Source organism: Typopeltis vanoorti, chromosome 20, assembly GCF_054136105.1.
Source record: "Typopeltis vanoorti isolate ZY-2024b chromosome 20, IOZ_Tvanoo_1.0, whole genome shotgun sequence".
Classification (NCBI taxonomy): Eukaryota; Metazoa; Arthropoda; class Arachnida; order Uropygi; family Thelyphonidae; genus Typopeltis; species Typopeltis vanoorti.
The window spans coordinates 107,687,029-107,706,401 of NC_143568.1; the positions used below are offsets into that span (position 1 = coordinate 107,687,029).

At 36.1% G+C, this 19,373-nt stretch overlaps 1 protein-coding gene across 1 annotated transcript in view; it reads left to right on the plus strand.

Moving 5' to 3' along the window:
* Positions 1 to 19,373, plus strand: part of Nup107 (nuclear pore complex protein Nup107) — a 304,699-nt gene that overhangs the window by 202,910 nt on the left and 82,416 nt on the right. Inside the window, exon 17 of the mRNA XM_090410299.1 lies at positions 1,448 to 1,602. Within this exon, the coding sequence (XP_090266425.1) occupies positions 1,448 to 1,602 (155 nt within the window). The remainder of the gene's footprint in view (positions 1 to 1,447; positions 1,603 to 19,373) is intronic.

The following is a 19,373-nucleotide window of genomic DNA, read 5'->3' on the forward strand; positions in this document are numbered from 1 at the left end:
TTTAATGGTTGCTTCTTTAAATTATCTGCAATGATTTCTATACGTCTACCAATGGTATTTGCTGATAAGGGAATACATTTTAGTTTATCTGCATATTCTTTTCCATGGATTATTTCTACCATTTTTATGGCAGTTGGGAGTACAAGTCTTTCCCCAATGGTGTGTGGCTTTTGATCTTTTGCAATTAAGAATGCAACCTCAAGAGATGCCGCCAAATATTTATCGTTAATTTTAGTGAATTTTTTAAGTTGTTGGATTGAGAATTACATGTCTTCAAACATCGTTCAAAGAATTGTAAAGATTTGTGTTCATGTTCAGGATGTTTAGTTTTTAAGTGTCTTACTAATGATGGTTTCATACTTCCATTATATAGCATCTCATGACACAATACACACGTAGGACGAGGTTCATTGTTCTATCGTTGATGTAAATCCCCATTTCAAGTAGTCTTCTTGATAATTTTGAACTTTCTTGGGCAAGGTTTTGTTAAGTTTTAGATTAATGTTTTTATCACTTAATTTGACTGATAACGAACTTGTTTGAATAGAAGAATCAATCCTATCTTTTCCTTGTTGTTCGTCTGATGTAGAAGTATTATCATAATTATCTTCAATTCGCAGTTTCTTTGGAGGAAATTTTTTTAACCATTTATCCATTTTGTGAAGGTTAATTTGTAAAATTTAAATATAATTCATTTACTATTGATAATATTAATTCACTATTTCTAGTGTAAACATAAAAGTAAGCACAAAAAGGCGTTGGAATTGCACAGAAACAATATATACTAAAAAATCGTTAAACTTACTACTAATAGTCAAATAATTAATACAACTGTGGTGTCATCTGTAGATAGCAGGATAACTAAGCAATTTTCCTTCTCTAGTTGGGCTTGTCGACACTAGGATGCTCTACAAACAATGGCAATAAGAAGAAGTAAGAGATTTACTCCCTAGTTTTAAAAAAACATGACAACTTTGCCATGGATGATTATGTGTGCAAAGTCGCCCAATGTGCGCTACTTGCAAATTTAAGTTTACAGGATCTTTATAACGTCTTTGTGTATATTAGATATATGTTTAATTGATGAAAGAAAGTAATATTCTTTATCTTTAATTAATTACTTAATTTTTTTCCTATCAATATAAAACTTTTTTGATGTACCCCATGTATCGACTCGTGTATCCCCTGGGGTATGCGTACCACACTTTGGAGACCACTGGTATACTGTTCTGTATTTTAAATGTAAAATTAAGCAAATGGCAGCTCATTGCTTAATAGAACTATCAGTTTATTTTTAGTTTATTAGCATAAGTAGAAGACATTTGGAATATTCTGTAACTGACTAGCTAACTGAAGGTTAAATGTAATTTACGCAGTTTATTTTTAAGAATATATTCTTAACTCATTGATCCTTAAATTAGGAATTTAATTGGTATGATCCTTTCAGGTTTGATTGAAGAGATGTATGCCATGATTCGGACCAGTTCAATCTTGCCTCATCACCTCTTGAGATTTATGGCACAGTTTGTTCTTTTTCTTCGGCTCATTGGTTTTTCATATAAAGAAGAATTGTGTACAGCTATCTTGGAAGCTTATGTAAAGGTGGAGTGAATCATCTTAAATTTTACCAAAGCCAGTTTGGATTCTTTGCAGTTTCATATATTTTTTAAGCTCTTGTTTATTTTTGTTTTATTTTGTTTTATTCTATTTATTTTTTAATTGATTTATTTTTATTTTTCCAAATAAGTTTGAGAATTGAAGAACCAAATCCACTTCTTGGAAAGAAGTCAGTGGACACCCTTCCCCATGGGCAAGGTGCATCATGCCATATAACAAGTCACATGTTTGTAGGGGAATATGATGCTACCAAGTCAGTGCAACTGTGTCCGGATAAAATGGCTGCGAGAAGGGAACTGATGGAGTTTGAAAGAGGCATTGCAATAGGATGCCATGTTGCAGGCCTATCTGTTTGACAAATTGGGCCATCCCAAATCAACAATCAGTGATGCTGTACCGAGATGGAAGTGCAAGAAGTCAACTGCAAGTGCTACCCATAGTGGACAACTGCCACACTCACTGAACACGACTGTAGGGTGCTACAAAGGATAATATGAAAAACTACCATTCAGTGACAAATGGCTGTTTTTTCATATGAATGCAAAGTTCCGGTCATTGACTGGAACACAAATCTGCACAAAAACATTCAGAACTGAGGCTCACAACATGGGTTTCCATGGTTGGATTGCAACAGCAAACCCATTACCTGAACCAACATGCAGCACTTTCTTCAGTGGTGCAAAGACTGTGTATACCACTCTACCAAGCAGATGGACAGGTGTCGGTGTGGTGGATGCCCAGTGAACGTCTCTTACCAGAGTGCATTACTTCAGCTATGAAATCTAGAGGTGGTGGTGTTGATGGTATAATTCTGTTTTTCCTGGTTTTTAATGTTGGACCTCTTTTTGCAGTGCTGCGAACTTTGCAATGCTTTCTACTTTGTGGTATTTCTACAGAACTGACCATTGTCTCTTTTAGCAAGACAGTGCACCGTGTCATAAGCCTGCTAGTGTAACTATGTGATTAATGGACATGAATGTCACCAGACTTGATTGGCTTCCACAGAGCCATGATTTCAACCCTATTGAACATCTCTGGAATGAACTGGAGCATCGGGTGAGGTCAAAGGATGTCAGCCCCACAACAATCTGGAAAAGAATTGCTGGAGTCATTGCAGCAAAAGGAAGTCCTACATCTTATTAAGGTGGGTACCATGGCTCTGGTGTCTGTCGACTTCTTTCCACAAAGCATATATATATTTGTTATTGGGAAAATGATTTCGCATTCATCTTTCTCAAAATGGATAATTAAATATCCATTATTTTTCTGTTGCAAATAAGTTAATTCCGTTCTTTAGTTTTTTAATTTCTTTGTAAATTAAATTATTTGGCTGCTTGATTCCAAAGAAAATCTGGAAAATTTGGCAGAAATCGAATCTAATCATCTGAAGATTTGCATCTTATCTATATGCCAGATTGCTATATTGTGGCCACTTCTTTTGCAATTCCATCTACTCAGTACACTGAACATTTCTCTCCATGCAAATTAGGTGAAGATTCAAGTCCCTGGCAATATGCAAATTAGGTGAAGATTCAAGTCCCTGGCAATATTTATATCACAGCACTTGTTTATTTGTTGCATTATTGCATTTTTTTAAATTTAATTTTAATACTGTTAGCTCCATAGCAGAATTTCAAATTAGATATGTATACCTCTTCGGACATTATATATTTGCATATCATCAATTCATATATAACAAAAAAATAATAATAAAAGCAAACATAAAGTAATGTTTATTTTTTTTATGTTGAGCTCATACATGAGAGGTTGGGAAAGAAGGTACTTGTTCATTGGATTTGAATGACTGTATATTGTATTCCTTAGGGAATACATCAAGGGGAAGACTGTTCCATAGTATTGCAGTTGCAGAGATGGAGGAGGAGAAGAAACACGTTCTGTGGGTTTCAAAGTGCACAGTGTATGGATGTTGAGCAGCAGCTGCACGTGTTCCAATGAGTTTAGTACTAAGTGAGGGAATTATTGATGCTATTTCGAATGAACATTTTCCATGGAAATATTTGTAAACGCATAATGTGGAGACCGATCGTCTGTGCAAAAGTGAGGGTAGTGAGTTGGTAAGAGATGGGTCATTAATAAGTCTGATTGCTCTCCTTTGTATTGAGTCAAGCATTTTGAGGGAGCTTTTAGGGACCCCACCCCATATGTGGGAGCAATATTTGATGTTTGTGGATTTGTGATTTGTATAAGGTTAACAACTGTTCAGGGGTGAAGTAACATCTTAGTGAAAGAGAAATCCTAGTTTTTTTAGAAGCTGAGGATGCAATGGTTGTTATGTGTTTATGCTAGGAGAGGCTTGATGTCTGGGTAATTCCAAGAAGAGAAATCTTAGATTATTTAGAAATTTGGGTATTGTCAAAAATAATACTGGGAGAAAATGGTTCTTTTTTATGAGAAATAAGATAGTACTGGACTTTATTTGCATTGAAATTGACTAAGTTATTTGACTAGGTAATTTATTTCATTACACTTAACATATTGCATCACAATATGACAATAGCAGTTATTCAATATAGTGCGGTCAAGCCCACTTGTGAGAAAAAAACATCACCATTCAAGTAGATAACTTCAAATGCTATATCACACTTATATATATTTTGCAAAAAATAACTGTGGCAACAGTCAAATAGTTTCTTTTGGTAATGCACCAAATTATAAATGATGCAAGGAAATAAATCTGATTATTATTGATCCTGCCCACTGGATCACTTCTTTCTCTTTATGAGTGACATCCATCATTCAGTCCTTTCTCAGTATAAGGCGATATTGAAAAATGTGGGTGTGTCCCTAGTTGCTTAATATGTGAAACTTCACACTGTCTAGTAGGTATAAACCATTTTATATAACATTTTTATATAAGTAAGACATGTATAAACATTTTATATAAGTAAGACATGTATAAACATTTTATATAACTTGACCAGATCTCACTTCATGTAGTGGGAACAAAAATAGAAAATAATGGCAACAATTGGAAGAAAAGTGACAGAGTGGAGATGACATATGGCATCCTAATAATAATAAAAATAGGAGTCCTAATGCGAAAATCCAGTCCTACTACCAACCAGCTCATAAATTTGAATTCTGTCGCTGCATAGGGAATGTGCGTGATCGTTGTGGTCAATAGCAAACCTTGCAGAACTTTCCTAATACACTACGCGTATATACATGGCCTCTATTCAAACCTCAGTGATCTCCATTTTTGTTTCCAATCTACAAAACTCCACTTACTTTTCCTGACAGAAATCCAAATTTCTACCTCCCCTCCCCCAACCACTCACCTCAATTTTCCCAATCACGCACTTTTTGATTCCTTTTGCTCCAAAGATGAGGTTTGTACACATGTTTGCTCCGACACTCTTTCACATAGCATATTGGAGCAAACATATGCCCAACCAGAAATCTCCTAATTTTGACCTCCTCTGGCTGAAAATCTCTGTACCCCATTCTATCAAATTAATTTGCTGTCTTTATGTTCTCATAGTGCCACCAAATATTCTGATCTTTTTGATTTCCTTTCTTTAAAAGTCAATATTCTTCAATCCAGCATTCTTAACATTGAGGTCATTTTCCTTGGAGACTTTAATGTTTACAGCACTAGCTGTGTCTCCTACTCCAATTGCACAGATCAAGCAGGTAGAGAGGCTCTTTTTATGTTGCTCCCACCCACAAAAGGTTATTTGCAAACCTATAGTACATTTTGTACCATGAGTAGATTTTTTAAAATTGATTTATATATATATATATATATATATTTTGTATTTTTCGGTTTATTTTTTTGCTAAGTCTGGAAGCCCTGCTTTAGAGACCAAATATAACTTTTTCAAGCCACTTCGGGCCTCCAGTAAGCAGGGCAGCGGTCTCACAATGGATGATAATTCATCTCCCATCTAGAGACAATCACATACATCCATACACGCTGTGGGATTCAAACCTGCAACCTGTTGATTGGAGAGTGGATACAGCAACTACTCAGCCAACCATGCCAGCAATTTGTCATTACCAACAAACTTAAACAAATAGTGCACATGCCTATCCAAATACCGGACAACCCAAACCACTCTCCAGATACCTTTTGGAGAGTGGTTGTCCCCCATACCCTTTACCCTTATATGGTACTAATGTACTATTGGTTGACCAACCAACCTCTCGTAAGGGCTCAACATTAAAAAAAAACCCTTGGACCTCTTTCTCACTAGTGACCCATCCAAGTACCCCATTAATGTAGTCTGTTCCCTAGGTAGCTCAGGCTACAATCTCATGGTGATCCATGAGATTATCATGAATCACCATGAGGTTATATAATCTCATAGGAGAAGATACAAATACAAACACAATCACTCACATCCATGCATCATATGTCATTACAAGAAAGCCAGGTGGGATGCTCTATACAAATACTATACCACATTTTCTTGAATGGATTATTACTTCTAGCCATCTGACTCAAACCTATCTGCTGAATGTATCACTGAAATAATTCTATATGCCAATATATTCTCTTTACTGCCCTAAGTTCTCATTCCCTATCTAAGCCTTGGTTTTCTTGCAGGTGTGCCAAAGTTGTATAGGAGAAGATATCAAGCACACCATAACTGGCTTGCATCCAAAGCTCGGGATAGTTGCAATAAAACTAACAACATGTCAAAAAATAACTTTGAAAGAGCTAAAAGTGAGAAACTTGCATCCTCTCCACATGGCAAACAGCATTCTAGTCTCTTTCCAAAGCCATTGATCGCATCTTCTGCCCAACACTGCTCAAAAAAAAAAAAAAAACAATCTCCTGGCTTCCTACTTCTCCAATTCTTGTACTTCTGATTTCAGTAAATGTCCCCCCCCCCCAACCATCCTACACACACTACACTCAATGCCTAGTGTATCGTTTCACCAAAAAGAAATCAGAAAAATTTTGCTCAGATTGGATACCAAAAAGTCTCTTGGCCCCAGTGGCATTCCTCCAATTGTCCTAAAGGTCTGTGCTCCAGAATTGACTCCCATTCTAGGTATCTACCCTGCAATATGAAAATTAGCTCATATTCAACCTATCCCTAAAAAGAGAGAGAAATCAGTACCCTCAAACTACCATCCAATTTCTCTTTTCTCTTACTTCAGTTCTTTCCAAATTAATGGAAAGAACTATCAATGGTCTACTACTGTGCTATCTTGAAGATTCTCAGTTAATAAATGTGTCCTGGTATAGTTTCCGTCACTGTTGGTCAACAGGTGATCTACTTGCTTATGTTACCCACATCTGGACTAATACCATGGAAAAGTTTGGTGAGTCCGAAGTGGTCACCCTTGATATCTCCAAGGTTTTTGATCGGTCTGGCACAAAGGCCTTTTAAGTAAACTCCCATCATTTGGTCCCCCCCCCCCCCCCGAGTTCCACAGTTGGACTGCCAACATCTGACTGGACGCTCACTTTGGGCGATGGTGGACGGTTACTTATCTTCTAAATATACAACCAATGCAGTGGTCCCACATGGCTCTGGTCTCTCAACCCACCTTATTCTTTCTATATATAAATGACTTACTCCAGCAGACTACCAACCTAATACATAGTTTTGCTGATGACAGCACATTACAGTTTCAATGCAAGCAAAACACAAAAAACACCATTTGCTTCCAGCCTTACTTTTGACAACACTCAAATCCCCATTCATGATGAGATTCATCTTCTTGGGATAACACAAACCTCAAATCTCTCTTGGCACAAACACATGACATGTATTGCCTCTTTGCCTCCAAAAAGTTAGGTTGTCTTTATCACTTGAAGCATTACTTTAAATGCAATCAACTAACTTTTTATACAAATAAGTCTGCCTGACCAGTGAATATTGCTCCCATATCTGGGGTGGTTCCCCCAAGAATTCTCTAAAGATACTGGACTCTGTACAGAAAAGGGCAGTCAGACTGATAAGTGATCCCCCACCCACTAATACACTTCATTCTTTCACACATGTGCTCAGTTTCTGCTTCTCATTGCCACCATCCACTGTCAAATCAATTCAAATGCATGCAGTAACTAATCACTCCTCACAGTGCATCTCCAAAGTCAAAGAATAAGTCCCTTCTTCTTCATTCATCCTTCCACTGCTGCTCTCTGGAACAGTCTGCTATTTTACATGTTTCCCAAAGAATACAATCCACAGCGCTTCAATGTAAATGTGAACAAGTTCCTTCTTGTCCATCCATGGTACTTGTGTACTATGGGTTGACTAACCTCTCTTCCATTTCTGGATGCTTTAGTAATCCATACTTCTACAGGCAGTATCAAATTTTCTGTTTATAGAAAACCTTCCTTCACTGGTGACATCCATCTGTCTTCACACTATCATCCATCACAGAAAACCGGTACTATCAAAACTCTTGTACACAGAGCTCATGCAATCTGCTCTGATTCCCTTCTGTTGGAAGAATTAAATAAACTAAAAATCACCTTAACTACTAATAAATATGATGAAATCACTATCCAGAAAATTAACACTATATATCATTCCTCAACCAGACTACAATCTGATGTAAAAAGAGTTTTCGTATCTTCCTTAAAGGAACATTGGAACAGTTAGCATGGATTCTGTGCAAGTATAATCTATGCACTACCTTCAAACTAACTCAAAAACTGTCTTTTCTTTCCTCCATCAAAGATAATTTACCACCTCTCTCCTCTTGCCTGGTGTCTATCCAGTTAATTTTGACTTTATTTTGGACAGATGAGCTGAGATTAGAATCCAGGAATATCAGTACTGCATTAATTTCCTAGAATCTGATAAGTATGGCCTTACTTATCATGTTATTGATGCTTGACATAGATGGAATCATGCTAAGATTCTTCAGTCCATTAGATTTAGGTTTGATTGTCTGTTTCTTGAAATAATATTCTCGTTTTAATACTTTACCTTAAGTGGAACAAACTTCACTTACACTTCAGACAATAACACATGAAGTATCTTTGTGACTAGTATACTTGTATGTAGAGACTGTTGATGTCACATCAATTGCCTCAGTATCCTATAATGCAAAATCAATTGGGAAGGGCAACTACTCAGACTAGTTTTGACCTTTATTGAAGTCTCATCATTAAGAACCAGATGCAAGAAAATACCAAGGTTAATGCAAAGTTATATATTTTCTATATGCATATAGTAAAATAGTGTGTCATCATATTATTATTATTAAGCTAATTAATTAATTTATTATTAATAATTATTAAATAAACAACAGCAGATGAACAAAATAAATGACATAATTATTGTAGCAAAAACCTAGCGACCACAGATATAGTTCTTTGTAACACACGGTTCACTATAATAAATTTAGGGTATAAATACTAAATTTATACTCCCGGACTCCATTCCCATGAAACAAAAGAAATTGTGAGAAATAAAGTGATAGAAATTGCAGGAAACAGATCAACGAAAATTGCAACAAATAGAACAAAAGAAATTGTGAGAAATAAAAGAAATCACAGGAAATAATGAAAGCAAAATTGTGAGAAATAGAACAATAGAAATCTTAGGAAACAGAACAAATGAAATGGAGAAATCATACGTTGATGACAGAACACAACGATTGGCAGGAACCATATTTTTCTATATACATTTAAAAATTCTTTAAATTTTGAAACATTACATTAACTTAAATTAATGTCACTTCCTGAAGTAATAAACTAAATATGTGCAGTCTGTACTATTAAAATAATAAATAACCTAAAAACTTCAATAGTAAGTCAACTCAGTCATCTCCAATTACAAATAGAAAGAGAACAGAAGTGATGAAAGTTAATCCTCATTAATCAGCCTGATGATAGGGTGAAAGCTATAAATACAGCTGTTGTGAATGTCAATTTTCTGATTGGACAGAAACTCAGTGATGTACAGCTGGCATAAATTTATACTGTTCTCTTAGACCTCTAGATTAAAGAAATATTGCACAATATACAATATTTCTTTAATTAGAAGTTTAAATAAACGTTATGAAATTTGTTCAGATAACAGCTTATTTTGCATTTGAAAGACTTGATATTAAAAGATTTTAAGTTTTTGACCTAAAGTTTTAGTTTACACACACACACACACACACACAGAGAGAGAGAGAGAGAGAGGTTCATTATGAAGATTTCAGGTAAGTGTGATATTAAGGTAAAATAGCCTTTCGATATTTAAACATTCTAGGTTCACATTTGTACTTTTTCATGTTGCCATTTTGTGTATAGTGACATTGCATTCTGTTATGCAATGGAAGAGTCATATCAAGATGGCATCAGGCACCTACAGGATGTTGATCCTATGGTTACTGTTGATGATGAGGATGTATGGTTCCTGCCAGTCCTTTGTATTGGCTGTTCTCATACAATTTTCTTTTGTTATATTTCCTTCCTTCATCTCAGTGAGACTCAGTCTGAGACTTTTCTGTAGTTCTTTATAGTGGTGTTACACAATGATACATCATCATCATCATCAAATTCCTGCCATGTACCCTCAAGGGGTGTACAGGATATGACAGTACTACATGAAAAAATTACATCATTACTAACTTCCTATCTACAATTTTCCTCCAAATCAGTCTGTTACTTGTCAAGACTCCAACATTATCAGATCTTATATTTCTATTGTCTAAGGCACTTTGTACCGTATCAATCCACCTATATTTGGGTCTTCCTCTGGGTCGTTTTCCTGCCAACCTAGCAGAGAACACTTGTTTTGCTAATCTTTCCTCTCCCATTCTATTTAAGTGACCATACCATCTGAGATTAGCTCTGCTAACGCATTCCTGGATACTGACAATGTCAAGTTCTTTCCTAATATCCTCATTTTTAATATGATATTGCCATTGATGCCATCTGTTCACGCCTCTAATCTTTCTCGGGACTCTCATATCTGCGGTCTCTAGTCTTTGGTCAAGTGTTTTACTTCTGACCCAGCTCTCAGATCCATAAGTTAAAATTGGTTTGAACACAGTCTTGTATACAGCTAATTTAGTGTTCCGACTAATTTCTTTCTTATTCCATATGAATTTATTCAATTGACTTCCCACGATACCAGCTTTGCTGATTCTGTTGTCTATTTCTATATTTAGTTTACCATCTTCAGTAAAAATTGTGCCTAAGTAGCTGAAATGTTTTACTTGTTCCACAGGTTCTCCATTCACAACACAGTTGACATTTTCAATGATTCTGCCTATTTTCATTGTCTTTGTCTTTTTATTGCTGACCTTCATACCATATCTATTACAACAGCTATTCAATTTAGTCAGAGAATCTTGCAGACTTGTAGCGGATTTATTTAGAAGTATAACATCATCCGCATAAAGCAAAGAGCTGACATTAACATCTCCAATTTTGATATCAGGTTTAATACCACATTCCTTCATAATGTGATCCATATAGATAATGAATAACAGAGGGGATAATGTACATCCTTGTCTCACACCAGATTTAACATTAAACCATCTTCCTGTACTTCTTTCAATTCTAACTGCTGACTCACAACTCAAATAAAGACTAAGTATTGCTTGATATAATGCCCCATTGACACCATATAACTGCAGCGTATTGAATAGCTTCTCTCTTGGCACCTTGTCATATGCCTTTTCCAAATCGACAAAACTTAAATACAGATCTTTGTTATATTCCCATGCTTTCTCGACTATTTGTCATAAAGTGAAGATCTGATCCTGACAGCCTCTATTTGACCTGAATCCAGCTTGTTCTTCACCATGCTTTTCTTCCACAATTCTTCTCAACCGTTTCTCAAGTATACTTGAATAGATCTAGCCAGGAACACTCAGTAGGGAAATACCTCTGTAATTCTCACATTCAGTTTTATTTCCCTTTTTATATATGGGTACTATGAGAGCTCTACTCCAATCATCGGGAATTCGTCCCTCTGTCCAGGCTTTCTGAACTATGCAGTGCAGCCACTGTAAGACTCTTATACCACCATACTTCAGCATTTCTGGTCGAATATCATCTACTCCTGCTGCCTTTCCACATTTCAAGCCTTTGATGGCTTTTTCTACTTCAAGTATGGATATGTATTCCTGACTGCATGCCTGGTCAGTGTTTTTTATCACTGTGCTGTCATCACTGCTTGTTTCATTTAGCAGTTTTTCAAAGTAATTACTCCATACTTCAAGGATATCTTTTTCTCCTGTTTTCATTTCACCTTTATCATCTCTAATTCCTTTTACAGCACTCTTTCCTCCATTCCTAAGCTTCTTCAACAACCTCCAGAATATTTTGCCACCTTCTTGATATTTATTTTCTATATTCTTGCCAAAGTCCTCCCATGACTTTTGTTTAGCTAGTTTTACACACTGTTTAGCTTTCTTACATTTGTCTCTGTATTCTGTAAGAGTAAAAGCTGACTTATTTGCCTGGAACTTTTGATATGCTTTCTTCTTTTCCTTCACTGCATCTTTAACTTCCTGTGTCCACCAGGGAGTTCTGATTTTTTTATCCTTGCACACAACCTCACCACATGCCTCTCTGGCAGAATCAATCAATGTTTCCTTCAGAGTTTGCCACTGAATCTCCAAGGTTTGATTCCTGTTCTCAAACTCTTTCATTTTCTTTTCAATAATATTTCTGTATTTTAGTCTACAGTTCACATCTGAGAGCTGCTCAACTTTTATTCGCTTTAAAACTTTCTTACATGTTATTCTTTTCAATATGAAATTCAATTTTATCCTGCTCAAGACTAAATAGTGATCACTTCCAATTTCAAATTCCTCTGTACCCTCTGGTGTCCTGCACCAGGGAGAAAACATCACTATCAACAATAACATAGTCAATGAGACTTTTCTTATTCCTAGCCTCTTCTCTCCATGTGAATTTGTGCACATTTTTATGTGGGAACATGGTGTTAGTAATAACCAGTCCATGTCCTGAGCAGAAATCCAACAGATATTTGCCATTATTATTAGCTTTGCTCTTTTCTCCAAATTTTCCCACAATATTTTTGTATGTCTCACAATCATTTCCTACTCTACTATTTAGATCCCCAACAAGGACCAACTTTTCCTTTTTCATTGTGTCAGTTGCTTTTTCTAAAGCCTCAGAAAATTCCTCCACTTCTACCTTAGTAGAACCTTCTGTGGGACCACAGGCACAAATAAGTCTCATTGTCCAGTTTCCCATTCTCATATTTGCCCATGAGACTGACTGCCATTCAAAAAGATTAGCCTCGTATTTTGTGTTGAACACTATGGCTACTCCTTCTTTTTTTTTGATTGTCATTGCCTGAATATAACATTTTGTATTTATTGCTCAGAAAGATCTCACCAGTTTTTGTCTTTTTTGTTTCAGTCACAACTATAATGTCGATCTGGTACTTATCTAATTCCTCAGCTAGCTCCATTTCTTTGCCATTCAGGCTTCTTACGTTGATGGTACCGATCTTTAACTCTGGTGATGTTGAGTTGGGGTTTGTTTTCGGATTTGTTCCAGTAGCTGACTTTTCGCTGTTCGCCCTGGTTCCCTGGCGAAAACAACGATACTTAAACTTTAATTAAAGTACGAATATATCATACTGAGAACAACAGTACATCATCAGTGTGTAGAAACAATAAGCAAATCAAAGAACAGGATTGGACAATAATGGCCCAAGGACTGAATCCTGAGGTACACCACTGGTTACCTTAAATCTGACAGATTCACACCCACATTTATACCACTTTTTGATATCTGTCTGTCAACCATCCCCTGATCCAAGTCAATAGGTTATATTCCAATCCCATATTCTCCAGTTTATGCAACAGCCTATCGTGTGGTATCCTATCAAATGCCTTAGAAAAATCCAATATTATCATAGTGTGTCTATTCCCTTTATCCAACTCTGCTGTAACATTGTTATAAAATGTGAGCAAATTGCTAAAACATGACCTTCCTTTAGTAAACCCATGCTCTTTCCTGCAGAGTATAGAATGTTTGTCTACCCATTTCTGTGTACGAGTTCTTACCAACTTCTCTAAAACCTTCACTACCACACCAGAGATACTAATAGGTAGTTAGACACATCAGTTTTTGCACCACCCTTGTGCAATGGAACTATCATACATTCCCTCCGTTCCTGTGGTATCATTCCTGAGCTGAGACTCAAGTTAACTGTGAAAGACCTAGCCAATTCAGCTGAACATTCCTTTAGTAAATGGGCTGATATTCTATCTGTCCCTATTGACAAATTCTTATCCAGGTTGTACAACTGCTCTTCATCCTCATTTTCATTAATCTCTAACTCTTCATCCAATGTAGCAGTAGCACTGTGCACCATGCTACATACACCTGGTTGATATATCTTAGCAAAGTGAGCACTCATTAACTGAACAATCTCCTTAGCTTTCGACACTCGTGTACCATCTGCATTCAATAAAGTTATTCTTCCACATTCATTCTTTCTTTTGCTTGCAGCATGACGATAACATTCTTTTGGATTGCCTTTAGCTTGCATGGCCAATATGATGAGAATCTCTCAAACTTTTGGGAGAGAGAGACAGTCATTCCGATTGAGATTAGGCTGATGTAAAAGTGCTTTTTGTTATTTGGCCTCATTCTGAAAATGAACTTACCTCTTTCCTACATCAGATCAGTAGCCTTCACCCACCCATTCAATTCACCATGGAAAAATAAAATGCTGGTAGGTTATCATTCTTGGACATCCTTACTCACACAGCCTCCAGTGTTTATCAGAAACCTACCTTTACTGGCAGATATATTAATCAAAAGTCTATGCTCATCATACCTCCCAAAAATTGGTGTTATCAAGTCATTAATTAATAACATACATAATGTGTGCTCCTCTTCCTCAAGCTTACGACAAGAACTTCTCGCTCTCAACACTTGAATGAAATTAAATGATTACAACCCTCATCAAATTCAACATATAATTGGCTCCTATGTTCTAACGTTTAAAACGAAGGTTTCTTTGACAAACTGCAGAGTTCTAATTCCTTGTATTTCTTAATCACCTTAATCCCACATATGTTCCTTTCAACAAAATTTCTCATCTTTATCATCTACAGAAAATAAACTGTCACCTAATCTTTCTTTAAATGGTGTTTGTTAGCTCCCTTGTGAATGTTATTTGACATACTTTGGACAGATAGGCTTTCTGTGGAAAAAAGAATTGATGAACATTAGCACTACACCGAATGCGTGAAACTTCAAAAGTCTGGTATGGCAGCATAGTATTAACACTAAACACAGTATCCTGTGGAATGAAACTCATCTTCTCTGGAGAAGCAGTTTTAAATATGTAAATATGAATGCCTTTTCAAAGAAAGTTGTGAAACCTTTTTATATTGGCCTAAACTGAATTTCAATAATTTGCTTGCTCTCTCTTCCCCCTCAAAAAAAAATTTGGGATATTCTCATCGTATGTCAACATCAAAAATAGTTTTAATGTTATTTGTTAATATTAATTTCTAGCATGTGGCAACCGTTTTTAATTGGTAAACTGATTGCTGCTGTAATAAGAGAGAAATTAGTTAAAACACTAAATTAGCTGTATATAAGACAGTGTTGAAAACCAATTTTAACTTATGGATCTAAGAGCTGGGATAGAAGTAAAACACTTAATCAAAGATGAAGACCACAGATATGAGAGTCCTGAGAAAGATTAGGAGCATGAACAGATGACATCAGTGGCAGTATCAACGAGGATATTAGGAAAATACTTGACATTGCTAGCGTTCAGGAATGTTTTGGCAGTGCTAATCTCAGGTGGTATGGTCACTTAAACAGAATGGAAAAGATTATCAAAACAAGTTTATTCTGCCAGATTGGCAAGAAAAAGACCCAGAAGAAGTCCAAGATATAGGTGGATTGATACAGTAAAAAGTGCCTTAGAAGATAGAAATATAAGATCTTATAATGTTGTACCTTGTATTCCTGTTTTTTGATTTGCTTATTTCCACACATTGATGATGTACTTTTTTGTAAGTATAAAATATTTATACTTTCATTAAAGTTTATTACTGTGGTTATCATGTAATTTTCTTGTTTTAAACCCAATACTCATCTGCTCATTGAATAGTTGATAGCTTAGGCTAGACAGCCCCACGTACAGATTTACCAAACAGTCAGCAAGAGAACCTCTCCCCTTTCAATTACCACACACAGACAGTTCATTCTTCTTTACTAAAAATTCTGTTCAGTTCAAAACTTCAATCAAAAATTAACTTTAAAAAATGCAGATCCATCATTGATCAGTTTACCACTAACATTTGATATTATTGAGCCACATTTCCCCCCTTGATATAATGAATCAACAATAATAATTTAAAAAAAAAACAACTAATCTCTCACACAATCATTCCATATAACAAATTATAGATCAGGATCCTACAAATGCATGGACAAATAAAGTTCTTAAATTACTGAAAGTTTACATTTTGGCTGAAGAAAATGGCAATGTAACATTGCGAAATATAGGAAGGTATTGATTAAAAGTTTTTAATTAATTTTCTAGTATACGTTAGCTTTTAATTTTTTCAGGAATTGATATGTTGTATTGTCAGTTTACGTATACAGTGGGTTTTGTTAATTTGGTCACGTGTCGAATAGCATATTTTGACCCAATTAAATGAAGTTACCCATCAAAAGGTTAAGACAAAATACAAGTTTAGATGCGTTTTTATTTATTACATTTCAAAATTAATAACATATAAACTATTAGCTTTAATTAAAGTAACATGTATGCTATAAAAGTAATTTCATTTATAATATGTATCAAACATGCATGCAGTTCTTAGCAGTTAATTAATGACGTTGTAGGAATCAATTGAGCATAGCTTTTTTTTTTTTTTTTTAATTTTTTTTTTATTGACTGCAATTAAGCAAAATCAGTGTAGGGATTTAGTGTAGATATATCTTGGACTTCCTGCATGAAACACAGTTGGTCCAGTAATAAATTTTATAGGAACCTGAGTAGGCACCTGTTCAAGCTAGGGAGTGTCATCCTCGTCACTTGCTTGTTCTTCAAATATTCTCTGATGCTTTCCTGCGATATCCTCCACAGTTTCCTCCTCAAAATCTTCATTTTCATTATAGTATTGAAGACAGCCATTAATGGATGCTTCATAGTTTTTTTTTTGATGTGGTCACTTCTAATGGGACATCATTTTCACTATTGACCATATCCGGCATATCCATGATTGAATACTTTGAAAATCATAGTGAGTGAAACGGTTTTGAATTGTCTTATTGCAAATGATTAACTTTTGCATTGACCTCCTTAACAGTTGTCAAGAACCAGTAAAATTTTTCTTGATTTCCATTGTAATTCCATGTCCCAACTCATAAGCCAATTCTTAAAAAATTCAGATATTATTCATGCATTTTTGTTTGCCTTGGCCTTTTTTTCCAATAATTAACAGCTTTCATTTATTAGTTACTGACATATTTGAGCTCCATAATACGATTCGTTGCTTTCATTGACCCAAACAGCATGTTTATAACACAAGGAATCATCCAGTGTGGAATCATGCAGTAAATTTTTGAAACAAGATTACATAAACGTGTGGACAGACTTATGTGTTCGTCGAACGTGTTGTTTATTATTTTAACGGTATAATAGAACACAGAAACTAAGTAAATAATTAATTTATTAACTAGATGCTGATATTTCGCTGGTGTTATAACCAGCATCTTCAGAGCACAAAAACACTGTTTGTCACAATACGCGAGACTAAAACAACATGGTGTACTTAAACAAAATTGTAGCAGCAACACAAAGACTAGAGTCCTGATTTTGGCACCCTCTATCTGAAAAAAAAAAGCAGCTATCATATATTACTAGAGTCCTAGAAAAGTGCTAGTTTTTTCTTAATATGACTGTCTCCCAGATCTTCGGCAAGTTAATACAGCCATATTTGTTGAGATTTGGAGTGTGTTTTAGGGCTTCTGTCGCCTCTAAGAACAATCTCTCTGATTTATACGGGTTTCTGTGTAATACTTTTGTGTTTTTCCAGTTGATCCTGTGTGCAGGGGTATCCAGAGCATGGTCTGCTAGGCCCGACTTCCCATAATGATAATTCCGGACGTATCTTTTATGTTCGCTGATGCGGATGTTCACAGTTCTTCCTGTTTGACCGTAGTAGGCTTGATTGCATGAGCAGGGTACTTGGTAGACTCCTGGATGTGATAAAGGAGGAATGCTGTCCTTGGGTGAGCGGATGAGGGTGGCTAATTTGCTACATGGTCTGAATGTAGTGCGTAGTTTATGTTTATTGAGAATTCTTGAGATCTTTTCGGATGTGCCTTTAATGTAAGGGATGGTGACTGTTTTGTTGTAGTTCTCTGTGGTGGATGGTGGGAGGGGTTTCTTAGGAGTGTTTAGTATTTTGTTTATTTTATGTGGATTGTAGCTCTTGGCCAAGAAGGTGTGGCATAAGTGAGTCAGTTCAGCAGTAAGAGCCTTGTCATTGGAACAGATTGCTCTTGCTCTATGGGTTAGCGTTTTTAATATGCCATATTGTTGTGAAGGATGATGGTGTGATTTTTTGTGTAAGTATCTGCCTGTATGTGTGGGTTTTCTAAAAACTGAAAATGATAAGGAACCATCTGGGAGACGTGTGATGAGTGTATCCAGGAAGGGCAGACAGTTGTTGGTTTCCAGTTCCATAGTAAAGTGGATTTTTGGATGTTGGCTATTTAAATGTGCTGAGAATGTTTTCAATGTCTCAGGGCCATGTGGCCAAATGGCAAGCACATCATCAACATAACGTAGCCAAAGTGTTGGTTTGAGAGTGGCTGTATTGATTGCTTGTTTTTCCAGGTGTTCTATGTAAAAGTTGGCTGGGGGGGGGGGGGGGGGAAGGGGGGGAGCCCATGGCTGTCCCATCAATTTGTTTGTATATTTTCCCTTTCCATGTGAAATATCCTGCATGTATTGTGAATTTGAATAGTTCAAATATATCATGGGGGAAGTGTGACTTCAGTAGATTGAGGGTTTCTATTAGTGGTACATTTGTGAATAGTGAAGTGATTTCAAAGCTTACTATTAAGTCTGAGCTTTTTAGGGTAAGGTGTTGTAAGATGCTTTTTAGGTGTGCTGAATTTTTGACAAAGGAGGGAGAATTGTTTGTGAGAGTGGCTAGTAGCTTAGCTAAATGTCTAGCCAGTTTTTATGTGGGACTATTTATACTGTCCACAATTGGGCGTAGGGGTATGCCTTGTTTGTGATTTTGGTGCTCCATAGATCCTCGGTGTTTTAACATGGAAGGGTTTGAGTTTGTTCACTGTGTCTTTGGGCCAGGAAGTGACTTTTTTCAATAATTTTCGTGCCTTATTCTTTTGTGTGTTGGTGGGATTACGATCTATAATTTTGTATGTTAACTGATCTTGTAATAGTGTGTGCATTTTGTTTTCATATTCAGTTGTGTCCATCACCACGGTTGCATTTCCTTTGTCTGCTTTTGTTATGGTAATCTGGCTGTTGCTGTATAGCTCTTTTATAGCAATGAATTCCTTATGTGGGATATTATTTTTGGGAGGCTTGGACTTGATTAGGATGTTGGCCACATCTAAATGTATGTTGTTAGCTATTGTTGGAGGCAGGTGGTATATTCCTCGTTCGATGGACGCCATTATTTCGGCTTTTGGAACTTGCTTGAGGGTTATGGCAAAGTTGTGCCCTCGACTTAAAGCAGTCGTGGCTTCTTTACTTAAGGTGAGTGACGATAGATTCACGACGACGAGGTCTTGTTGTAATTGTGGTCGTTGTATGGTGTTCCGTTGT